General features: G+C 41.0%; 1 protein-coding gene across 17 annotated transcripts in view; it reads right to left on the reverse strand.

Moving 5' to 3' along the window:
• Window positions 1-15311, reverse strand: part of EYA4 (EYA transcriptional coactivator and phosphatase 4) — a 145300-nt gene that overhangs the window by 50788 nt on the left and 79201 nt on the right. For 7 of the 17 annotated variants that reach the window (XM_064169238.1, XM_064169237.1, XM_064169236.1 and 4 more), the window contains exon 4: window positions 3271-3395. In XM_064169238.1, coding sequence (XP_064025308.1) covers window positions 3271-3395 — 125 coding nt within the window. Of the gene's footprint in view, window positions 1-1631; window positions 1668-2029; window positions 2114-3270; window positions 3396-15311 lie in introns of all 17 variants that reach the window. The other 10 variants (XM_064169227.1, XM_064169225.1, XM_064169226.1 and 7 more) reach the window with 3 other exon arrangements.

Genomic DNA, 15311 nt, shown 5'->3' on the forward strand with positions numbered 1-15311 from the left:
ATGTGAAGGTGCAAACAGGGCAAAGAACAAAGGCACCCTCTTCTCTAAAGGTGCCCAGAAGGCAACAGACACAAGCTGCAGCAAGGGAAAGATCCAATTAGATGTAAGAGGAAATTCTTTGCTGTGAGAGTATTCAAGCTCTGGGACAGGCTGTGCCATCTTCACTTTGGAGACAGTTATTCAACATTAAATTTGCCTTGTGCAATATGATATAGCAGCAAAGCTGGCCCTGGTCTAGGCAGAGGTTGGCCCAGAAGACCTCCAGGGATCCTGTCCAAACTGAATTACTCTAAGACAAACTCAGGATAAAGCCCCCAACAGGCAACAACTTCTACAGAATGAATTCTTTACTTAATGAAATGACTTAGCAGATCAACATGACTACTATTGTGCCAACCTCTTTTTTTTTCCCCTAAGGAAGCTTTCTTCGTAAAGGACACAGGTTTTAGGGGCAAGACATGCTACTATCATGCATGAAGCAGACCAAGCAAGTGCAGTAACTCTCAGAGCAAACAAGTCTGACTCAAAGCTCACACATAGATCATCATAAAATCAAATTTCCTCTTTCTTTTAGCAAGCCCTAAGGGTTTTCCTAGAGAATATATTTAAATTGAAGCAAAAAACCCTTTCTACTGCCTATGGAAAATCAGATTAAATGCAAGGACATTCACATTATATTTTCTCACCACTGGCAATTAGTACCTAAATTATTACCTTCAACATTTTCTGAACCTGACAGTTAACTGAAGTGACAGACTAAGTTTGTTCACAGAATCAGAGTCAGTCAGGGTTGGAAGTGACCACAAGGATCATCTAGTTCCAACTCCCTTGCCCTGGGCAGGGACACCCTACCCTAGATCAGGCTGGCCACAGCCTCATCCAGCCTGGCCTTAAACACCTCCAGGGATGGGGCCTCAAACACCTCCCTGGGCAACCCATTCCAGGCTCTCACCACTCTCATGCTGAACAACTTCCTCCTTACGGCCAATCTGAACCTACCCACCTCCAGCTTCACTCCATTCCCCCTAGTCCTGATATCCTGAAAATTCCTTCCCCAGCTTTTTTGTAGGCCCCCTTCAGATACCAAAAGGGCACACGAAGATCACCTCAGATCTTCCTTAATTTTTTTGTAACTAAGATGGAGCATTCACAAGGAATCATTTATTCTAGTGCACATGACTTTCTGTGCTCAAGCATGACTTTGAGCAGGTACATTCTCTCTGGTTACGTGGCTTATAAATGGCAATTCACTCCTAAAGGCTTTTATTAAAAGGAGTTTTGATATCTTCCTAACATGAATGCAAACCTGCACAGGTTAAGCACCTACACAATGCCTTCTAGAAAGTTGTGGTGATGCATGTTTACACCTGTGATTAATCCCATGTGAAATGAATAGTGTCACATACATAATTATTATTACTCATAAATCCCATATGTAGTGAATAGTGTCACATAATTATTATTAATCATTACAACTCATAAAAATTAATAATACAGGAGAGGAAAACAACAGCTTGAAAAATTTGGCCCAATGTTTGTAAAGTGGCAAGTAAAACAGACATAAGGCACGCTAGACACAAGCCTTCATTAATAATGACAGTAGTAGTAGAAGTAGTAACAATAGTGTCAACCTTGATTTGTGCTCAGGTAATCATGCAATGCTGTACCTAAAAATAAAAGAGAAACAAATGGGCATTCTGTGGCAGATCCATTGGTCTGACTTCCAACAATGCTAACGACTGGCAGCTCTCAGCAATGCTGATCGCTATGGGGCTCTCTCCCAGTCTCTCAGAGCATGCAGACAGCTAATCCAGTTTTAAGTAGGTTAAATTCTCTTTGCTCATCGAATGATTTTTAAAGTATGGTAACTGCAACTTCTTATCAGTTTTCTGTCTGTGGGAAATACATCTGAGAAGGGGTGGGGAAAAAAGGGGTGAGAAAAAAACCCCCACAACAAAAGAACAGAGCAAACCAAGAGAGTTGTTACACAGCAGTCACAGAGACACACCACCACACACATGCACTATACCAGAGTCTCTCATACTTGTTGCAGAAGAGGGAGTGCTGCAACTCAGCAGCCAGTCTGCAGTATTTAACACAGTCATGTTGTCTCCTGAGAACAGCAATGATATAATGGTTCATTCTCCTAATGTCTGTTCAGTGTTTACTGAACAGTCTTGAAGGCAAGAACATGTTTTTGCACTCTGAGCCAAGTTGTTGAACTGCATTGCATTTTTTTTTAATGAGCATTATTTTAACTGGTTTATTTATGCAAGTATAATATAGAAGTATCCAGTTAATATTGTTATTTAATGGTATGCTTCAATTTCTCCCTTCTCTTTATGCCAGAATAAGGATTCTATTAAAAAATATAAATCAGGTGAACATTAACATTTCATCTCTTCTGTTACCCTCACAGGCAAATACAGAATTCATTGACATTTATAGATTGAAAAAAATAAAGTAAGTAGGGGTAAGTGAATAAAATGCTTTACATTGTGGTCAGAAAGAAAAAAAAACTAAAAAAAGATTGCTTGATGTCAGCTTTTAAACCAGAGAGGAGCATATAAGCTCCAAGAAAGGAGGGCTGAAACTCTAACATGACTTACATCTATGGTGTCACTCTCTTGGATACTAATGGGAACCAGGCTCCATCTCAGAATGGGGTACCACTGCTCCAATTCAGGTATGGCAGCATCTATCACATTAAAGTGCTGGAACATCTGTGCTGTAGCTGCATGGCAGTGCTCTCTTTACAGTAATAGATACTGCAGTAATAACCAGCTACATTTAAGGAAAATAAAAACCCTCCTGATGACAAACTCCCAGCCAAGAAATGGAACTGGTAGGTTCATCATGTCACAAATACACTTAAGACAAATTTTGATGCATTTCTTTTGAAAGAGATTTTAAATTAGCCTCAGTGTCTGCAGCTCAGGTTAGTTAAAAGAGTAAATTATTACTCAGCAATGAGCTATGATGCAGAAAATGCAATCTACTTCAAGTTACTAACATGTATACCTAAACCTCTAACACTTTGTTCAAATCACCTATCCCATGATTTTCCTTGTTCTGCCTTTGCACAGCTCTGCCTCTTACTTTGACTGATGCAATTATAAGTGCCACAGAGGTTAGCAGATTTACACTGGTACAACTGCCATTTTTCTTTCATAATGCTTTATGCTCATCTTGAAATGATGTTAAAAAACACACAGGAATGCCTGAAAACTAGCCAAAGCTCTATATGTGTCAGCAGTGTCTTATACTTACCTCCTGTTCCATTTGTCGTAACTGATGTGCTACTGAGATTAGGTTTCTCCAGTTTGGAACTACCAGGCCCATCACTGCTTCCAACAAGATTATGAGGACTGGCTAAATCTTGCATTTCCATAGACCTGGTAAAGAAGAAGGTAACAGTATTTAAATGCACTGTGATACTAGCTGCAATCATCTGGTTGGAGGTTGTTTTGGTTTGGGTTTTTTTTCTGGTGGGTTGTTGTGCTAGTTTGAAGCTAGCTAGAATGTTCTGGTGAGAAGAACTAGATTACAGGCTTCCCTCATAGGCTTTCTCAGATGTATAACAAGAATCGAAACACAGATAAGGCACTACTCCTGCTGGGGAGCTCCAAGCTGCATCTCTCTCTAACCTCACCCTCCATTTCTCTTACTAATCCACTTTGCTTCCTAATCCTCTGGCTGAACCTCCATTCTTCCTTGGGACTGGGATAAAGTTGAAAGGGATAGAGGGAAGGTGGAAGGGTGGTTGGGAGCCCCTCCTGGGGACTCAGATTTCTGGGAGGGCTGTTGTGTTTCTGTATTACCTTTTACCTTGGATATTTCTGCATATAACTGTATATACTGTAGATATCTGCTTGTCTATTGTGCTAAGCTGTAAATAATAAGCTTCACTGAATTTCCAGAGCCAGCTGAGTCTAGTCTGGGTGATTTCCAAAGTGTGGGGGGGGGGCAGGGAACATCCAAACCATCACAGTTGTTCTTTGATTGTTTTTTGTGGTGCAGTCAGATTAACAAATCATTATTGGTTCCTTTAGAGTCTCCTTTATTTTTTACCAAACCTAGAAAAGTAGCTAATAACTTGATGTGAGCAGCATAAATGCCATTCAAAACAAAACAAAACCCGAACAAATCAATTCCCTTTAGATATTATGAAGTAAATGAGATGCTCAAAAAGCCTACAGTCCTTGGAAGTGTTCAAGAAAAGCCCAGATGAGACCTCATTGCTGTCTACAACTACCTGAAGGGACATTGTAGCCAGGTGGGGGGTGGCCTCTTCTGCCAGGCAACCAGCAACAGAACAACCAGCAACAGGACACAGTCTCAAGTTGTGCCTGGGAAAGTATAGGCTGGATGTTAGGAGGAAGTTGTTGGCAGAGAGAGTGATTGGCATTGGAATGGGCTGCCCAGGGAGGTGGTGGAGTCACTGTCCCTGGAGGTGTTGAAGCAAAGTCTGGATGAGGCACTTAGTGCCATGGTCTAGTTGATTGGCTAGGGCTGGGTGACAGTTTGGACTGGGTGATCTTGGAGGTCTCTTCTGACCTGGTTGATTCTATGATTTACTTGAGAGAAGGTCAAATGAATAAATGCAGGTATATAGGTATCTTATAGAATAAAACAGGGGGGCAGTGGCTTCAAACCAGAGAAGAGCAGGTTTAGACTGGATGTTAGGAACAGGTTCTTTACTATGAGAGTGGTGGAACACTGGCACAGGTTGCCCAGGGAGGTGGCTGGGGACCCATCCCTGAAGATACTCCAAGTGAGGCTTGACAGGACTCTGGGCAATCTGGTCCAGCTGAGAATGCCCCTGCTGACTGCCAGGGTAGTTGGACTAGATGACCTTTGGAGGTCCCTTCCAACTCAGACCACTCTATGATTCTGCAATTCTAGGAATAGAGCACAAAGGTGAATGAGCATAACTTTCACATACAACTGGAAGATTCTTCATTCTTGCAAATGCTTATATTCTTTCTAGCTTACTCAAGGATTTCTTGTTTGTTTTTCTTCTGAGTAACTTCTAGGAAACTTGCAACATTTCAAATGGATGTAAATAATAAAGAGTTTCAGCATCAGAGGTATACTGAGGGATTGTGGTTGGCTTTCACTCAGTAATAACAGACCTGCCTTTCTCATGCAAAACAGACAAGGTGCATTTCTTTTTAGACCAGTAACTGCAACCCAATTTGCAGTGTGTGCTTGCTTATTCCTTGTTTCATTTACAAATTAATTACACAGAGTTTTTCCCCAAAGAAACATTTTTGTTCTATATAAGGAAAGTTGCCAGTCCACCTGGCACCATCTGCATACTACAACAGCAAATATCAAGATCGCCTTCCAGAGCTGTAAAAGCCCAGTTGCATTGCAGAAAAGTGAAGTGACATAGAAACTGATGAACAGTTTAGTTTTTTTTCCAACAAGGAGGAACTTCTTTACTGTAAGGGTGACAGAGCACTGAAACAGGCTCCCCAGGGTGGTCATAGAGTCTCCTTCTCTGGAGCCTTTCAAGGCCTGTCTGGATGTGTTCCTCTGTGATCTGTGTTAGATAGTATTGTCCTGCTCTGGCAGGGGGGTTGGACTCGATGATCTCTTTGGGTCCCTTCCAACCTCTAACATCCTGTGATCCTATGAACAGTTGGGAAAGGTCAGTAAGAATAACTCCTTCTGTGTATTCATATTCTAACCAGGAAGATCAGTGGCAAATCATTAAGGCAACACTTAGCATCTCAAGTATTTATTGCAAGTTTCACTTTGGAACTGCTTCTCTTCTATGCTTCACACTTTCTTCTCTGGAGGGAAGGAAAAAACATCACCAAACCAAACCCCACTCAAACAAAACAACCCAAACCACACAAAACAAAACTCAGAAGACTCCACAATCTTTCCATCACATATTGAGTTTCCTAACTGAATCTATTTTTCTCCTTCAAGGTATGAAAAAGAAACAGACTGAAAATATCTCTCATTTTGTGCTCCTAATTCTGTTGATTTTCTGAATGCTTTAGATTGCCTCTCACTGTCTTCATTTAACCCACGACAAAGGTTCAGAGCTTCAGTACGTTGCAGGAAAAGTAGGAAACACTACTTATCAACTGGCAACTGGGAAAATGGACCAAGCCCTTAGCCAAAGGCAAATGAAGCAAAGAATCTCCTACATCCCTGTAAACGTTCAAATCAAACCTGAGATGCACTAACATTCCACTGCTGCAGTAGCCTCCCCAGCACTAGATGAGTAGTGGCAAACTGATACAGCAGGAGACCATGCATCAGCCAGTAAGAATTTCATAGCCATATTCAAGGAAATGCACAGGCATAAACTGAGATTTGAACTACCTTGACCCAGATTTCTTCATCTTATTGTATATACATTTCTACACATCTGTTGGCTGTGCATTATAGTTATTGTCCACTGGAAATACAATCAATGTTAGGTGAAATAAAATGACTTCAAGTAGCTCACTGGCCCATCCATTTTTATTTGGTAGTTTCTGTACAAGAATAACAGCCAAAGGTTAAGAAAAAGTCAGTGAGTTTCCATCTTGTATGTATTTAAGGGAGCAGGAGAAGGCTAAACAAAATAAACAACGTGTGCTTCCTTCTACACACAATTTAATACTCCCCACATGTTTACCTTAGCAGTTTAAGTGTGATGATTTCCTGTTCAAGCACGATCAGCTTATAGATACCCAATGGGCACTTCTAGCTTAGGAAGTTCACATGTGCCTTTCTCCTTATTTAGCATGAAAACGACCATAATTTATTGTTCAACAGGCCTATACTGTGGCCACAGGCTCAATGCAAATACTTAATGAACAAAACAGTTGATATACCTAGCTAAGAGCATTTAAGAAGTATCCACCTTAAGTTGCTTTCTTTCACACTAATGCATTTAAGTATCCATCTTAAGTTGCCTTTTTCACACTAATGCATTTAAATATCCATCTTAAGTTGCTTTCTTTCACACTAATGCATTTAAGTATCCATCTTAAGTTGCCTTTTTCACACTAATGCATTTAAGTATCCATCTTAAGTTGCTTTCTTTCACACTAATGCATTTAAGCATCCATCTTAAGTTGCCTTTTTCACACTAATGCATTTAAGTATCATAGTATCATCAGGGTTGGAAGAGACCTCACAGATCATCAAGTCCAACCCTTTACCACAGAGCTCAAGGCTAGACCATGGCACCAAGTGCCACGTCCAACCTTGCCTTAAAGTGCCCCAGGGACGGCGACTCCACCACCTCCCCGGGCAGCCCATTCCAGTGTCCAATGACTCTCTCAGTATCCATCTTAAGTTGCCTTTTTCACACCAATGCATTTAAGAAGTATCCACCTCAAGTTGCTTTTTTCACACCAATGCATTTAAAAAGTATCCACCTCAAGTTGCTTTTTTCACACTAATGCATTTAAAAAGTATCCACTTCAAGTTGCTTTTTTCACACTAATGCATTTAAAAAGTATCCACCTCAAGTTGCTTTTTTCACACTAATGCATTTAAAAAGTATCCACCTCAAGTTGCTTTTTTCACACTAATGCATTTAAAAAGTATCCACCTCAAGTTGCTTTTTTCACACTAATGCATTTAAAAAGTATCCACCTCAAGTTGCTTTTTTCACACTAATGTATTTAAGAAGTATCCACCTCAAGTTGCTTTTTTTTCCACACTAAAATGCCTCAGTTTTTTTTAATTGAATGAAATTTTCCCAATCAGAAGACTAAGTCCACTGATTTTCATTTACTTGGCATAAACAATCAAATTTCTTACAGGGAACACATTTTGTTCCATACCAGTATGAAATCTTACTGCCCAATATAGCATAGGAAACGGCATCCCAGTTCACAGACTAGGCAAGTTAATTAACTATTGCTGTTTTTAAGGTACTGCATTTACAAATAGGTATTTTCTCCACATGAGTAAAAGACATCCTGCATTTACTGGTAGTCTATTCAGGATAAAAAGGATATCCAAACCAATAAAAAAAAATCACAAACCCGTGTGTATCCATTATACTTATCCTGGGTGCTCTATTCTGTGTGAACAAGTAAGGGGATTATTTTAATATATCCCTTTGTGATTTATTTATTGAAGTGCACGTTACCTTCTGTGTAACAGATGTCATTCACCTTTCTGGATGCATTTAGTTTACTTTTAGTCTAAGAAAAAAAATACTGGGAAGATGTAACAGACCTACTAAAACCTTAACAGCTCCAGTGAATGAAGGATTCAGGAAAAATGCTTAATAAAATGGATGAAATAATTCCAACATCTTGAATCCATTTTGTCAGGCTAAATGTTTATCAGAGTCCTGCTTTCACTGACTTAATCAGAAGCAGGTTCAGGTTCAGTGCATGTTTTCCTGCACTAAAAAAGGTAAAGGGTGATCTCCAAAGGGCCAATTAATACTTCTACCTTTATGCAGTTATTTATTAAAGACAGTTTTCTAGTAAATTCACCATGCTTCAGTTTAGACTGAATAAAAGTCTATTGTTAGTGCTGCTTTTCAAACTGTGTTGTACAACTTTATTTTGTATTTTTTGTTTCTCTGCCAGGCACATAACTGTTCAAGCTTTAGTTTCCTCTCCTCTTCCATACTTCTTGGATTTAAGTGAGACACTAAATTGTACCAAAAGCTACCTTTTGAGTGGAGATGGATTATTTGGTAAGGAGATGTTACAATTTTCTCTTGATGGTTTATTTGAAGAACAGTAGTGTGATTCCAAGTTCCTGAAAACTGGCAAAATGGAATAGAATCATAGAACCAACTAGGTTGGGAGAGACCTCCAAGATCATCCAGTCCAACCTAGCACCCAGCTCTATCCAATCAACCAAACCATGGCACTAAGTGCCTCAGCCAGTCTTTTCTTGAAGACCTCCAGGGACAGTGACTCCACCACCTCCCTGGGCAGCCCATTCCAATGCCAATCACTCTCTCTGGGAAGAACTTCTTCCTAACCATCCAGCCTGTACTTCCCCCGGCACAACTTGAGACTGGAATTGTCTTTCTTTCTGTTTTGGCTACACCATTAGGAGATGGAAAGTGCATTTAGTATAATTTCCATTGCTCATGGGTTTATATGTAGATGCCAACTTTCATATTAAAAAAAAGTAAGGGAGAGAATCAAAATTAATGCTACACTGGTAGTCTAAAGAAATATACTTCTCTATCAGTCTGCAATCAGTATCAGATAGAGGATATCAAATGGAGGGAACCTTAGTGAAACAAAGAAGTAAAACATTACATTTTGCCTGCTATGTTAAAAACACCACACTGGTAATGGGCAATTAACATATCACTATGTTCAGCTTTGTAGAACTGCAAGTGTACATTAATGGCTGTAGTAGATCCCTTATGGTCATGGATGATGCATTACAAGATTGAATATCATCATGCTGCTTCCCAGCTCTCAAATAAATCAGTCTAGGGATTGCAGTAACTACTTGTGGGAAAGGTCTTTCTAGTACAAAGTGACAAAAACCCCTCAAAACTGACATATTTTGTTTAATAGCCTTTTCGACCTCGACACTACAGCTTTCTTTTTCGCACAGGATGGGACCCCTCAGTTGATCTTTTGGAGCATAAAGTGGCACTGGCTGCAATCCTATCTCACAAATGCCTATTGTCCTTCTCTTAGCTATTCAAGCTCTAATTCCAGGAGGGAAAAAACCCTCATGCAGACAGGAGTTGTCTGACAGGCAGCCGGTGTCAATGCTTGGGACACACTTGGTGAACAGGGCTCAGCTGAGAACGTGGGCAAGCAGGTTCAGTGACAAAGGCCAGCATTGTAGTGTGTCTCCTTATACCACTCACAGACACAGAAGGACATTTCTTTCAGCAGCACTGCAGCTTCTTCCCCAGTCCCTGGTCCATTTCTCCAGTTAAGCTTTTGCAATTGCCCTCCTTTTTTGACCCTGTGTTACCTGGGCATTCTCTGCGCTTCCTGACAACCAGGTGTCAGATACTTTTTGTCTGCATTAACTCTATGCTTCCCACTTTTCTCACTGCATGAGCAAAGGACAAAAGCAATAGATTTTGTTAATCTAGCATGCAGCTACTGCTATAGTAATAAGCAGATACTGTTTTACTGAGAGGGATATATGGATTTCTTCTTCGTAGGTCTAACGAGAAAATATGATTAAATACTGTACAACAAATAATTGCTTAGAAACTAAATCTTCTTTTAGCTGGAGAAGGAAAAAAAAGACATTTTCTTTTCCTACTTGAGGAAAGAAACAAAGGTGAAAATGTTTAGGTGATGACTAAACACAGCAATGAACGTAGAAGGTTTGGATTGTCATGTGTAACTGCTGAAAACTATGCTTTGCTTAAAAGTCAGAAACTGTATGGTTTCCCTGGTTTCTGATTGACTGGGACATATTACTTCAGTTTAACATCATTTAATGTGGTTTCCAGAAAACCACAGAAAACTGTTTATTCTAGCACAGTTCAGTTGGCCACACAGCCACAAGACATTATTTTCTCACTGGTTTCTGACTTTTATTAGGAATGAATGTCATTTCCCTCACACAATTAGAAGACAATGTAAAATCAAGTTGCATTTCCACACTTGTAGCTGAAACATAGAGCAAATTCTAGGACTCACTTCTAGATTCTCCTGTTGGACATGTTAGTTCATTTGTCCAAAGCCAACAAGTATTACAGTCAACAGATAAAAATCAAGACAAATCAGGAGGGGAACACATTAAATTATTTACCTCAGCACAAACTTCCAGCTCAACCCTCTCTATGCTCAGGAGGTTTCTCCAGTTACAAAACACAGGTCTGCACTAGTGAAACAGGCAGGCTGCCATTGAAAAAGCAGATAACCTGAAGCTTTTTTTTCCATATGGCTTCCCTTCTACCTTACCTCTCCACTCTGCAGGTTTTGAGTGGTTTCATTTGCTGAAGGCACATGATAGTTTTGTATGGGGCACTATTCATTCTGATGCAATAAACTAATGAAGACACAAAAAGAAAAGCTACACAGAGTGATATCTTCTGGCCAGCTGGATCTCAGATTTTCAGATGGGTTTCTTTGGGCCATTCAAACAGGACTGCCACAGATTTGATGTGCTATGATTTCAGGTCACGGTCTAAGCTCCAAGCACTGGAGGAAGTATCTGGAAAGAGGTAATGTGGTGTCTGAAAAGATTTCCCCTGTTCTTAAAGGAAAAGACAGCTGGCTGAAGAGAACCACTCTGGGAGCCAGACAGACAACATCTAAACTAATCAATAGTAAGGACCAGCAGGATGGCATAGCAGAGAGAATAAGGAGATTAATTCTTAGTCCATGTATAGGCTGGACCACTCTGAAACTGGGCTCTAGTGGAGTGTGTCTGAGCACCAGCTGGCACACACTAATCCCATGCCACACAGTCCCAACAGCAGCAGTGATCTCAAGCTACAGGTGAGCCCAGGTAGAATCCTGTCTCACACACTGCCACATGCCCCACAGGCTGCATTAGGCAGCTACTCTTCCTAGTACGAACAGAAAGCATGTAGAGCTACACAGGAGGTTAAACTCACACTTAATCTGCTACTTGAAAAAATGGAGGCTGAAGTAGGTTTTGAAGTCATTATGTGAGCATTTAAATAAATCACTGCTGTTCCACAGGGAGCTGTCAGGTGTCCAGCTTACAGGAAACACAGGCTACTGCTTTACAGATGCGCAAGACCTTAACGCAAGTCTTTGGTTCACAGGGCTCCATTTAAAAAGAGCAGTTGACCAAACAGCTCCCATTTCCACTTCTGATCGCTTCCAGATGAAGTGGCATTTGGTTCTAACAACATGATGAACTGTGTCATAAACAAATAGCAAACACTTCTGTGGAGATGACTGAAGCACAAACAGCAAGCCTGTGCCTACGCTGCAACGGAACAGCTCGGAGTCCCATCTGAACAATCTGCTGAGCATTTCAGAGTCCTTTCTGCATCTCTTACAGGTGACCTGGTCAGAGGTAAGGAGCAGGTAACAAGCCCAGTGACAGGAGAATCTCATTAACTCTTCCTTTTGTGTTTTTAAGTCTAATTTGAGCAACAAAGACTATTTCTCCTATATGCAGAGGAATGTGGAGATGATTAGCTCTGCCAATTACTAGCCTGTTGCTAATCTGTCCTTTGTAAAATACAGCCTTTGAAGCCACCCTGCTTAGTGCACAGAACTTCAAAACACCTCAGAGAAAGCACAAGGCAGTGTTCCTCAGGGCATGACAGTCTGATTTCAGGTGGAATAAGAAGGGGAATCTTGAAAGGTTTGTTTGAACCCCTGATTTACTATGGACAATAAATAGGATATGCTCTAGCACCTTCACTCTTTCATGAAAGGAAATACTCTCTTCCAAGACATTTATTAACAGCAGACTTAGATGGAAAGAAACATCAAAGTACAGAAGGTACTCCAAATCCCTGGTACTCATGCACAAATGAGAAAGAAGAATTTCTAGGGATAACATCAGCATTGCGCTACCTTCCAAATATATTTCTGGAGAGGAAATGGTACAATTCCTCAGACCTTTTCCTAAGGTGCTGGAGATCTCCTTTGGCAATGGGGTAACTCTTCCATTTAGATCTGATGCACCTCTAAGTACCCTTCAATCTAGGTTTGTCTGTGGAGTAGCTGGATCTACATTTTCAGCAAGGGAGCATATATTTCATTACCTTTATCTGTTGCATAAACACCATCACCAGAGAAGATGGTACAGCTGGAATACCTGCGTGTAGGTATTTGTGCCTAGTCTATATCCACATTATTAATTGAAATATAAGCACAAATACAGACTGGCAAATGGCTGGAAAACAGCCCTGAGGAAAAGGACCTGGGGGTCCTGGTTGATGAAAAGCTCAACATGAGTTGACAGTGTGCACACAGCCCAGACAGCAACCGTGTCCTGGGCTGCATCAAGAGAAGCATGGGCAGCAGGGCAAGGGAAGGGATTCTCCCCTTTTACTCTGCCCATGTTAGACCCCACCTGGAGTACTGTGTGCAGTTCTGAAGCCCCCAAGACATCAAACTATTGAAGTGAGTCCAGAAGAGGTCATGAAGATGCTCAGAGGGCTGGAACAGCTCTGCTATGAGGATAGACTACAAGAGCCTGGAGAAGAGAAGGCTTTGAGGAGACTTTGGAGTAGTCTTCCAATATCTGAAGGGGCCTACAGGAAGGCTGGGGAGCAACTATTTACAAGGTCTTGTAATGACAGGACAAGGAGTAATGGATTTAAACTGGCAGAGGGGAGATTTAAACTGGATGTTAGGAAGAAGTTCTTTCCAGTGAGGGTGGTGAGACACTGGCACAGGTTGCCCAGGGAGGTTGTGGCTGCTCTCTCCCTGGAAGTGTTCAAGGCCAGGTTGGATGAGGCCTTGAGAGACCTGTTCTAGTGGGAGATATCCCTGCCTATGCCTTGGGGTTGGAACTGGATGAGCTTCGAGGTCCAATTCCATGATCCTATCAGTAACTACAAGATCATAATGACAACTTGGTTCATGTAAGGAAACAGTCAAGCAAATATAAAATTGGACAATCAGGGATCAAAGTCTGGACACTTTGCTTCAATGGAGCCTGGACTGCACGATGCAAGTATGAACTCACACTTTCGTAACAAGAAAGCAGAGTTGTGTCTGACTTACCCCGAATTGAAATGCCTGCTCTATTTCAAACCAGTTACTGAAACATGGCTCTTCTTTGCCTGGGATTGCCCATGGGAAAAGAAGCTCTTTCAAGTGTGCTGTATTTGAGTAATCATACCTCATTTCAGTGTAATTTCTTAGAAGAGGCCTTGTGAGAACTTCATCCACCTCCAGAAAGGATGAGTTATGATAACAGACCAGGCAGATTACAGGAGTTGCCAAGAACTTGTACTTTTCATTCTCCTCCAACTCAAAACTTCACATTCATAGAATCATAGAATCAGTCAGGTTGGAAGAGACCTCCAAGATCATCCAGTCCAACCTATCACCCAGTCCTAACCAATCAACTAGACCATGGCACTAAGTGCCTCAGCCAGGCTTTTCTTGAAGACTCCCAGGGACGGTGCCTCCACCACCTCCCTGGGCAGCCCATTCCAATGGGAAATCACTCTCTCTGTGAAGAACAACTTCCTAATATCCAGCCTATACCTACCCTGGCACAACTTGAGACTGTGTCCCCTTGTCCTGGAGTTTTCTGGGTTTGTTCTGTTGTGGTTTTTTGTTTGGTTGTTTCTTATTTTAATGTAAGATATAAAGAGGTACTGGCAAGCAGCCTTAACATGGGAAACATTAATGCATCACACGCTAAACAGTCAAGTTTCCCTTAAAAGTTAAACCTGAGCTGAGTTTGGCTCCCAAGACAAATATTCTGTAGTTTACCTCATGTGGAGCACATTATGTTTGGCTCCAAAACAGTTTGTGTCAAAAGCAATTATTTCTGTTCTCTAACTACAGTCACAACAATGGGCTAGGTTTAGAATATAAAACAAACATATGCCACTTCCTGACGGTCTGATGATTTAACTGCTTCTCTATCCTATGCTTTCTGATGGTTTGGGTGTTACCTGCCCCCCACCTCAAAATGAAATCACCCAGACTAGACTCAGCTGAACTGGCAGTTAAGGAATGAAGCTTTATATTTAGAGCCTAGCACAATATACAAGTAGGTATTTACAATCTATACAGATATAGACAAATATACAAGTTAAAAGTAATACAGAAACACAACAGCCCTCCCAGAAACCAGAGTTCCAAGGAGAGGCTCCCAACCACCCTTCCACCTTCTTTCCACCCCACTCCCTTATCCCAGAACACACCTTATGTGCAAGGTGAGGTTGAAGGATCAGCAAGGGGGGTTAGAAAGCAGAAGGATTAGTTATACAGAAGAAGCCCAAGAAGAAAGCACAGACACCAGCTGATTTGTGTTCTTGTTTTTATCCATCTCAGCAAGCCTAGAAGTGAAGTACACATCACCACTGTTTCCTTTTCACAGCCTATAATCTAATTTCTCTCACTACAACATTCCAATTTGCCTCAAACTAGCACATGCTTCCTGTTAAGTCCAGTTTACTTCATTACCTGCACAGCTGAAAGAACGGAGAGATTATTGCAGTCACTTTTACTAACTAATTACATTCAAACCCATTTCTGTTCTTCTGAGCAGGAGATGGAATGATGCCCTGATAAAGGTACTCATGCTGGTGGCTCTTTGAAATTGTTATCAAATGCTCACATGTTTTACATGTTTCATTTCCCCAAGTCATTTTATAATTTGATGCTTAAAGCATACGTGTAGTTTTTATATACCTTTTTAATTTGGGGTGAAGTAGGGGA

This window comes from Pogoniulus pusillus, chromosome 31 (genome assembly GCF_015220805.1).
Source record: "Pogoniulus pusillus isolate bPogPus1 chromosome 31, bPogPus1.pri, whole genome shotgun sequence".
Classification (NCBI taxonomy): Eukaryota; Metazoa; Chordata; class Aves; order Piciformes; family Lybiidae; genus Pogoniulus; species Pogoniulus pusillus.